Source organism: Perca fluviatilis, chromosome 16, assembly GCF_010015445.1.
Source record: "Perca fluviatilis chromosome 16, GENO_Pfluv_1.0, whole genome shotgun sequence".
Classification (NCBI taxonomy): domain Eukaryota; kingdom Metazoa; phylum Chordata; class Actinopteri; order Perciformes; family Percidae; genus Perca; species Perca fluviatilis.
In genome coordinates, this window is record NC_053127.1 from 16,221,361 (window position 1) to 16,231,275 (window position 9,915).

The 9,915-nt window shown below is 38.7% G+C and overlaps 2 protein-coding genes across 4 annotated transcripts in view; one reads left to right on the forward strand and one right to left on the reverse strand.

Moving 5' to 3' along the window:
* Positions 1 to 9,030, reverse strand: part of lars1b (leucyl-tRNA synthetase 1b) — a 28,529-nt gene extending 19,499 nt beyond the window's left edge. Inside the window, exons 1-11 of the mRNA XM_039776979.1 lie at positions 8,885 to 9,030; positions 8,317 to 8,438; positions 7,750 to 7,837; positions 7,527 to 7,607; positions 7,057 to 7,194; positions 6,756 to 6,917; positions 6,316 to 6,428; positions 4,246 to 4,309; positions 1,338 to 1,426; positions 944 to 1,169; positions 561 to 648 (exon numbers count right to left, since the gene is read on the reverse strand). Of these exons, the coding sequence (XP_039632913.1) occupies positions 561 to 648; positions 944 to 1,169; positions 1,338 to 1,426; positions 4,246 to 4,309; positions 6,316 to 6,428; positions 6,756 to 6,917; positions 7,057 to 7,194; positions 7,527 to 7,607; positions 7,750 to 7,837; positions 8,317 to 8,438; positions 8,885 to 8,890 (1,177 nt within the window). The 5' untranslated portion in view covers positions 8,891 to 9,030. The remainder of the gene's footprint in view (positions 1 to 560; positions 649 to 943; positions 1,170 to 1,337; positions 1,427 to 4,245; positions 4,310 to 6,315; positions 6,429 to 6,755; positions 6,918 to 7,056; positions 7,195 to 7,526; positions 7,608 to 7,749; positions 7,838 to 8,316; positions 8,439 to 8,884) is intronic.
* A 233-nt stretch (positions 9,031 to 9,263) lies between these two features.
* The window catches only part of rbm27 (RNA binding motif protein 27), a 20,198-nt gene continuing 19,546 nt past the window's right edge, over positions 9,264 to 9,915 (forward strand). For 2 of the 3 annotated variants that reach the window (XM_039776980.1, XM_039776981.1), the window contains exon 1: positions 9,287 to 9,458. In XM_039776980.1, the coding sequence (XP_039632914.1) occupies positions 9,400 to 9,458 (59 nt within the window). In that variant the 5' untranslated portion in view covers positions 9,287 to 9,399. Of the gene's footprint in view, positions 9,459 to 9,915 lie in introns of all 3 variants that reach the window. The other variant, XM_039776982.1, reaches the window with a different exon arrangement.

Below are 9,915 nucleotides of genomic sequence, written 5' to 3' on the forward strand. Positions count from 1 at the left end.
CCCTTTCCTTTAGTGTTATATATCTTTTTTGTGCATGTTATAGGTTTACAAAATGAAAAAGCCCAAAGTCCACCCCAAAGGGACTTACCATCTCCAACAGAAAACACTCTTCACAAACTGCTCCAAACAGCTCTATTGTAGTCCAGCATTTATGAACGCTCGTCACTTTGTAACACACGTTATAATGCTCGTGCTAGCGTGACACGCCCTCATACTGTGCAACTGACTAGCTAGCATTGCTTACCTAGTTACTGCGCATGTGCGACTCCCAACAAAGAATGAACAAAAGTAAGATGCCTCTGTAGCTAAAACGTAGAGGGTGAAAAGTTATATGCATGACAAAAATATATATATTTTTTTTAAATTAAACCATGTAAACCTATTCTGATATAATCTCTAAATACAATTATGAACCTGAAAATGAGCATAATATGAGCACTTTAAACAAATACAAGAGATTTCTGCCTTTAAAAAACACTAAAAAAAACGAATAAATAAATCAACGCAACAACTCTGAATAAATGTATCTCTGCTAGTTGTCCTAACTTCTTGACTTGTACCTTTGTCCTCCTTGATGGTGAGCATGGGCAGAGCATAGATGATCTTATAGGAGGTTAGAGGAGCACTCAGGGCACAGCCAAGGATATCCTGGAAAGAGAGAGTGAAACAGTGCCTGATTTGATTTACACTGTAAATACATAAGCCTGATCCTGTTTGGAAAATCTGACATACTAATTTCTGGGTAAAAGAAAAAGGTAAAGCAGAAGTAATACATTTAAAGTAATCCATTTTGCAGGTTGTTTGCAGCGTAGCCATGAAACCTAGCCCCTCCAACTGTCTTTATACTGCTGATTGATTTACCTCTCATATTTAAAGTCTTGAAAGCCTAAAATGAACTAGAATTTATTTGCAGCTGAAAGCAAGAATCACACAAAGTTAGTACCTGGCCCAGTATTTCCATGACCACTGACACCACTCCATTCTCTCTGGTGAAGCCCTGGTATGACATATTCCTGGCAGATCTACTGGTGCAGATGAAGATGTCTCCGCTTGTTGTCTCAAAGGCAACATACTTCATGTCGGGCCTCACCCAGCAGTTGGTCTGACCGAACATGGTCTCTGGTCTCAGAGTGGCAGCCACCAGAAAGATGTTTTTGCCTTTCATGGCACTGTGGAGAGGATAGCATTATCACTTACTTCTTTCTCAAATTAAGAGTTAATAGTACGGTGTTTATCAAGATGATAATTACACTTAAGTGCATGTAAAACTTGTCTGTGGTATAGAATCCTTCCTATAAAGTACTGTTGACAGGACAGTGTTCAGTGTAATTTGTTACCTGCTATAAAAGACTTTGGACTTGAATTTTGCTGTGTATGGTTCAACTATTTTCATCTTGATGAGAGTATACTCCTGGGGTCCAACTCCCTGCAGGTAAAGAAAAATGCTAGCTGGGAGAAAAGTAACAAAATACAGTTCTCAAACCACTTCAATTCAAAGTAAGAGACTATTTTATAAGGATTTGATTGTTTTTCCTTTCTGTGCCAACATCAGTAAAACAAACATTTGCAAAATTCAACGTGGAATTTTCTACATTCCCAGTAAACTGCAGGAATAAGCAAAAAAGGTAAGTCAGATAAAATCACCAGTGATTCTACTGTCAAGTGTTTTGGGTGTGAATAAGTGTGGTACATTTGCAGTACATCAAAGAACAATTAAAAAAATGTAAACACAGTTCCTTGTAATGTTTTGTGTAGGAGTCACAACTGATCATAACCACCTAGGAGCTCAATGATATACAGTATGGATGCCTCAACAAATTAAGATAGTTATTGAACACTTGTTTAATAAATGTTAATGGTTGAGGCATCCATATAAAACTGAAGAGTTTGTTTCTTTAAAACCAGTTTGTCATGTATTTACTTATTTCAACACTGCATGTTTACAAGTAAATCCTAGTATTTTAAATTTGCGATTAATTGTGATTAAGCCCATGACTGTGATTAACTTGATTACATTTTTTTTATCATTGACAGCACTAATATATATATATATATATATATATATATATATATATATATATATACACACAGTGCCTTGCGAAAGTATTCGGCCCCCTTGAACTTTTCGACCTTTTGCCACATTTCAGGCCTCAAACATAAAGATATAAAACTGTAATTTTTTGTGAAGAATCAACAACAAGTGGGACACAATCATGAAGTGGAACGAAATTTATTGGATATTTCAAACCTTTTAAACAAATAAAAAACTGAAATATTGGGGGGGCAAAATTATTCAGCCCCCTTAAGTTAATACTTTGTAGCGCCACCTTTTGCTGCAGTTACAGCTGTAAGTCGCTGGGGTATGTCTCTATCAGTTTTGCACATCGAGAGACTGACATTTTTGCCCATTCCTCCTTGCAAAACAGCTCGAGCTCAGTGAGGTTGGATGGAGAGCGTTTGTGAACAGCCGTTTTCAGTTCTTTCCACAGATTCTAGATTGGATTCAGGTCTGGACTTTGACTTGGCCATTCTAACACCTGGATATGTTTATTTGTGAACCATTCCATTGTAGATTTTGCTTTATGTTTTGGATCATTGTCTTGTTGGAAGACAAATCTCCGTCCCAGTCTCAGGTCTTTTGCAGACTCCATCAGGTTTTCTTCCAGAATGGTCCTGTATTTGGCTCCATCCATCTTCCCATCAATTTTAACCATCTTCCCTGTCCCTGCTGAAGAAAAGCAGGCCCAAACCATGATGCTGCCACCACCATGTTTGACAGTGGGGATGGTGTGTTCAGGGTGATGAGCTGTGTTGCTTTTACGCCAAACATAACGTTTTGCATTGTTGCCAAAAAGTTCGATTTTGGTTTCATCTGACCACAGCACCTTCTTCCACATGTTTGGTGTGTCTCCCAGGTGGCTTTTGGCAAACTTTAAACGACACTTTTTATGGATATCTTTAAGAAATGGCTTTCTTCTTGCCACTCTTCCATGAAGGCCAGATTTGTGCAGTATATGACTGATTGTTGTCCTATGGACAGAGTCTCCCACCTCAGCTGTAGATCTCTGCAGTTCATCCAGAGTGATCATGGGCCTCTTGGCTGCATCTCGGATCAGTCTTCTCATTGTATGAGCTGAAAGTTTAGAGGGACGGCCGGGTCTTCGTAGATTTGTAGTGGTCTGATACTCCTTCCATTTCAATATTATCGCTTGCACAGTGCTCCTTGGGATGTTTAAAGCTTGGGAAATCTTTTTGTATCCAACCGGCTTTAAACCTCCGCAACAGTATCTCGGACCTGCCTGGTGTGTTCCTTGTTCTTCATGATGCTTTCTGCGCTTTAAACGGACCTCTGAGACTATCACAGAGCAGGTGCATTTATACGGAGACTTGATTACACACAGCTGGATTCTATTTATCATCATTAGTCATTTAGGTCAACATTGGATCATTCAGAGATCCTCACTGAACTTCTGGAGAGAGTTTGCTGCACTGAAAGTAAAGGGGCTGAATAATTTTGCACGCCCACTTTTTCAGTTTTTATTTGTTAAAAAGTTTGAAATAGCCAATGAATTTCGTTCCACTTCATAATTGGGACCCACTTGTTGTTGATTCTTCACAAAAAATTACAGTTTTATATCTTTATGTTTGAGGCCTGAAATGTGGCAAAAGGTCGAAACGTTCAAAGGGCGCATCACTTGCGGCACTATATATATATATATATATATATATATATATATATATATATATATATATATATATATATATATATATATATATATATATATATATATATATATATATATAAAACTGAAAACATGTATTTTAGATTCTTCAAAGTAGCCACCCTTTGCTTTTTTTGATAGCGCTGCAAACCCTTGGTGTTCTCTCAATGAGCTTCATGAGGTAGTCACCTGAAATGGTTTTCACTTCACAGGTGTGCCTTGTCAGGGTTAATTAGTGGAATCTTTTCCCTTATTAATAAAAAAGCAAAGGGTGGCTACTTTGAAGAATCTAAAATATAAGACATGTTTTCAGTTATTTCACACTTTTTTGTTAAGTACATTATTCCATTTGTGTTCATTCATAGTTTTGATGTCATGAAAATAAAAAGGAAATGCATTGAATGAGAAGGTGTGTCCAAACTTTTGGCCTGTACTGCACACACACACACACACACACACACACACACACACACACACACTGTATTTTCACAACGAATACATTATTTCATTGAGCCAAGTTTACCTCTCCTGTCTGCCTGTCATGGTCCATGCATGGTTGTCCATCCTTGGGGGAGTAGATGGTATACCTACAGAGAAGGAATATATTACTGAAAGAAATATGCAATGCCAAATGCAACTGCCTGAGACTAAAGGACAAACTTTAATATCAGTTATCTACTAATGTCTTAATTTTAAATATTCCTTTGCTTTTACCCCATGGAAAGATATGACATTGGTACAGGACATTGTTTCAGGCAAGACAGTTGAACTGATCCAGAGCCAGCAACAAAGATAAGTGTAAGACACTGACTACGTTTACATGCAGCCAATAACCCGTTCAAAACCGGAATATTAGCAATAACCCGGTCGCGCACGGCCATGTAAACACCGGCAAAAACCTGAATATGCTACCTGGGTTACCCCTTTTCTAACCCGAAATTTTGGTCATGTAAACGCGTATCGGCATATCCCCATCAAAAGGAACATTGATTTGTGTTCTGCGCATGTTCTATTCGCAAGGAATCTTGGTCTTTTGAGTAGAGGAACTTCTTGTATGCGCCAGAAAACATAGTTACAATAATAATAATAATAATTATATACTATAATAATATAGTTATATATATGTCAATGCAGAAAACCTGCGCGCGTATACCGAGTAAACAAGAAGTAGAGGTAAAACATGGCGAGACGCAGCACAGCACCACACTTTTGGGGCGAGGAGGAAACCAATTTCTTTATTAGTGTGGTGAAAACCATGAATATAATGTCTTTTGTTGTTGGGTTAGAAAGTACCGAGATAGTGAGATTTATAAGAAGGTGACCGAAAAGTTATTGCGTCTTAAGGTTGTCCGTAGCTACGTCAGACGCTAACCGTACGTCACCGTTAACGTCCGGGATATTGCCAATTGATTACAAATGCCATGGGAGTAACCTTGTTGCAGTACCCCGTAACGTTCCGTTAGTCTCAATCGTTTCAGAAACCCGAATAGTGACCTTAACCCGACCATAACCCGATTATTGATTTATTCTACTAGCTATGTAAATAGCATAATTGTACGCACTTCCTACTTTCCTCTATGTTTCTAGAAGGACATTGCCATTAGAGATGCCCCGACGTTTTTAGCCACCGATACAGATCGTCGATCATCAGTGAGCAATATCTGCTGATAGGGGGCCAATACTGATTGTGTTTGTGTTGTTTTGTTTAGTTATATCAGCTGATATACAGTAGCTGTATTAAAGTATGGGCCAGTTTGCCTGTTTGTATTGCATTGGGATCTTCACCAGGTGGCAGTGTAACCGGCTATATAATGGTGTGGGACTCTATAGTAGGCCTATGAATAAGAATCACGTCAGTCAGTGTTGTTAGTTTCTTCCTTTTTCACCACAAATTAGCACATATATGCAGGGTTTTGAACAGGAAAACGGGTCTTTACTTTTCCTGCTACAGCTTACAGTGCACAAAACTGCAAACTCTGCTGTACTGTTCTTATTATTCATGCATCATGCAGCGACGACAGTTAAGTGTAGGCACCAAAACGACTCGTTATAGTTGCTTGTGTTACTATCTACCACTTTTTCAGCCTTTTTTTTTTTTTTTCTCCACTCTTCGCTGTGAGCTTAAACTCACCATGCTCCGCTGGGTGACGACTCCCTCCAAATTAAAATTAGTTGTTTTAAAATCTCACACACTTTGTAGAAGTTCCACACCGCTGACATGTTTTAGCAACAGCTGTTAGAGGGCTTACATTATGCCTATATGAATCTGGAGGTACAATACCTAACTATTTTGTTTGTAGTAGCATGCACGCACCTGAGCAACCACGTGCAGTTCCTGGCCAATAAGGTGGGTGTGTGGCGGCCGCTGGAGGACTTCATTTCACATGAACAGGCAGTCACAGACACGCGGTTGTTGATCTCAGCAGAGTGTTTAACTATATGTGTGTAGTAGTTAATCGACGGCTAGAAGAGATTTAATGCTGAGCGCCCGATCACTTGTTTTTACCCCACCCATAATGACCAGCGGTCGATCAATCGGGGCTTCCCTAATTGGTACAGTTACAGTTATATGGAAACCTCTAAATCATCTCACCTTTTGCCAAACTTGATCTTTTTTCTCTCCTTCAGTGTGATGAACTGCCACCTGACAAAGGAGTCATAAAAAGGGTTCACATCGGTGGTGATAAATGAACGCCTCCAGTCCACCTGTGAAGTGATAACAGGATACCAAGATTTAGGCACAATCGACTAAAATTAATAACCTGATTTAATTATACTCAGGGCAAATACATTCTAGTGAATTGTAGGTATCAAACAAAAAGGTGACTCTAGTGTGTGTACCTCTTAACACATGTTCAGATCATTTAGCCCCATGACATTGCAAAAAGGATCAATAGTAAATTGTACTTAATTCTTAAAAAAACTGTAAAATCAAAGCATAGATTTACTTGTCATATTTTCATAGCATAAAGGACCATAGGTACATAAACAAAACAAAAAAGGCAGTTGCTTGGTAGAGTTACAACTAGTCACCTTGACTCCCATCAGTTTGAGATCTCTGACAGCCAGAGGAGGGAAGTACTCCAGCCAGTGTTCAGCATTGGCAAACTTGGAAATCTCCTGGTCATTCAGGCCCAAAGACCTCATAATGTCCCACTGAAAAGTGGCGGATCCGGATTTGGCCATTGCTTTACTCTAACAGAAGAAAAAAAAAAGATGAAAATAATGTAAATTGACACACCCTTTGGGAATGCTACACAAACACAAAACTTAGGATAACGAGTCATAGTTGTTACTGACAAAAACATTTACTAAAGTCTGTATTTTTCCTGACCTTCTTGCCCTTTGCTTTGTCCTTGATGATAATTTCGTCAGATGTTTTTGGCTGCTCCTTCTCCTCTTCCTCCTCATCTGGAAACTGTGGAGGGTTTCCATACAGCTCCATCTCTCTCTTCAGCTTGTCTGAACAGGCCTGGTGGATACAATATGGTTATACGAATACCAGAAAAAAGGAAAAGGCAGTGTGTGTGAGGGGGTTGAAGACAGGGATGAATTACAATTGAGTAAAATATCAGTAAACATGCAGTAGTGGTTAAATTAATACCACTTGTCGTTTTTTGTTTCCTTTAATTGTGCAGGGAAGTTAAGAAAATAATGTAGTTGGTTACTACTTGCATATTGTGTTTGTTGAATGAAATTATTATATAATGCAATGCTTATAATTATCATACCTAAAATTACCTCAAACTCTGTATGTCATTGCAACTACACACAGATGGACTGAAAAACAACAACAACACTAACTTTGATCGGCATTCCTGTGCAGTGCAGCCCAAATGGGAAGAGGCATTTCTTCCCTTTCAGAGACTGGTAACCAACAGCAAACTACAATAAAAAAAAGTTGAACAGCAGGGAGTCAGAGACCAATGATCATACGTTGAATATTTTCATATTTTCTTTATTGTCTGTCATAGGGGCAGACTGAAAAAAATTCTCAGTGTTCTTCTCGATTTGTAAGCAAACTTACCTCACACTTTGACAAGCTGAAAGTGTGACCGAGGTGCAATCGGCCATTCATGTAAGGGTAGGGGAAGGTCACAAAGAACTTGTTTTTGCTGGAAGGGAAAAAAACGGTAGATCAAAATATGTATTTGAAACCAAAAGGATTTCATTGTTGGTATCTTTTTCCGACCAAAGTGCCGTGAGTTGGGAAATAACATGGGGCAACCATTAGTTTCAAAGGCTCATCCTTGTGTATGCATATGTTAACTGCACCACAAGACTTAAGCACAGAGCTTCACCCACACTTGCATGGCAAGCTTTTTTCTTTATTTTCTCCATAGCAACAGACATTACATACCTACTACCTGTTAAGAACACTAGGTGCACATAGTTGCATCAGAAAGAGATCAGGTGATTGAAGTACACCTGCAAAACCAGCTCTGACATTCCTGAGTACAGAAATCTATGTGAATTGCTATCTTTATAGATGGCCTTACAACTGCTTATTGAACTATACCTGTGTCAATAGAGGGAAAGAGTAACTCTTTGGGAATAGAACACATGGTCCTTCCTCGTGATAGCAGATACTTACTTTGTGCTTTCCCCAACTGTTGTCGGTGCATCTTGTTCAAATGCCTTTTCCTTCTCCCATTTCTCCTGGATCTCTATCTCAATCTTTCTCAAAAAGTCCAACTTTGCTGTTCCCTTCCGCTCCTGGAATACAATGACGAGCAAGATGATAGTTAATTAGAGAAAAACCCAGTAATAGCTGCAAGTGAACTGAATAGATAATATTTCATAAGAAAACACACACACACACACACACACACACACACACACACACACACACACACACACACACACACACACACACACACACTTTAAGGATAATGTTAACTTTAGAGCACTGAAAATATAATATATACGAATAGAAAATAGAAAAACTGTTCAACACGTGTTTAAAAAGAAAACAGCTGTAATCTCTGGTCCAGCTAAATCAGATTTTTTCAATTCTATTTCTGCAGTTGGCTCGACAACTAACGTTAGCTTATGTTAGCTAACTTAGCTAATAGCTACAGTAAGTTAATGAGACATAACGTACTGCCTATAAACCAGCATTAACCATTATAAACTGTAGATAAATAGAGCATTGGACCTACCGTCATTTTTAACCCAAGTTACGAGCAAGTAGCAATAACTATGCTATTATTTAGACAGAAGAAACAGTAGAAATAGTTTCCAGTTTGACAAGGGAAACCCACGCCACCGGTGCCTGGCTGATGACACCCACAATCAGTTTATCGCATGGTTTTCTGGGAAATGTAGTCCGAAGAACTTTTCAGGAGTATTTTGTTAGATATCTAACGTTAGTGAACTAAGACTTTTATTCATGTAGTATTATTTGGTTAATCGTACATATCTCAATACACAACCGTAGAGCCGCTGACATGAATTTAATGAATTGCTATTGAATAATTACACGATATATAACGCCCGTCGTCAGTGGCCTGCGTTACGACAACTCAACTTGTATTGCCATGCCGTAAACACTTTTGTCCGACCTGCCAGTGAAGAGAGACAGAAGGCCTTAAAGCTTATTAAATTTATAGACGATGAAAGCAGGGTTGTTGAAACGCACTTTCATTTTATAGACAGTATTATAGTCTTTCTCACGATGATCATAGAGAATGTTGAAGCCTTGAAGTCATGGCTAGCAAAACTCCTGGAGCCAATGTGAGTGTTGAATTGAAATGACATTTAGCTTGCATGCTACGTAACGTTAGCTACGTTAGCCAGCTAGCCAGTGGGTTAGCCAGGCATCAATGGAGGGCTAGAATCTGCTGGCAAATTCTTGCACGAGTTAGCAAACCACCGTTGCCGCTAGCTGGCTTTGCATAGTAAGGAGAGACTGCAGGACTTGTCATTAAACCTAACGCTAAAGAAATAAAAAATGTGCACTTTGCTCATTTAGCTATTTTTGTGTGACATTACCGTTAGTTAGTTAAGCTAGCCCACGATAATGTGACTTTATAACAGATATGTAGCAAGCTATCAATCTGCAACAGACAACATAGATGGTACTACTTGAGTTTAAATAAGTGTTTGATATGTTGAACTGTATCCAGCGTTACTGAGTTATAAATACATTTGTATAAATACATAAGAATGGTTTGCTCTTTGAGTTACCATA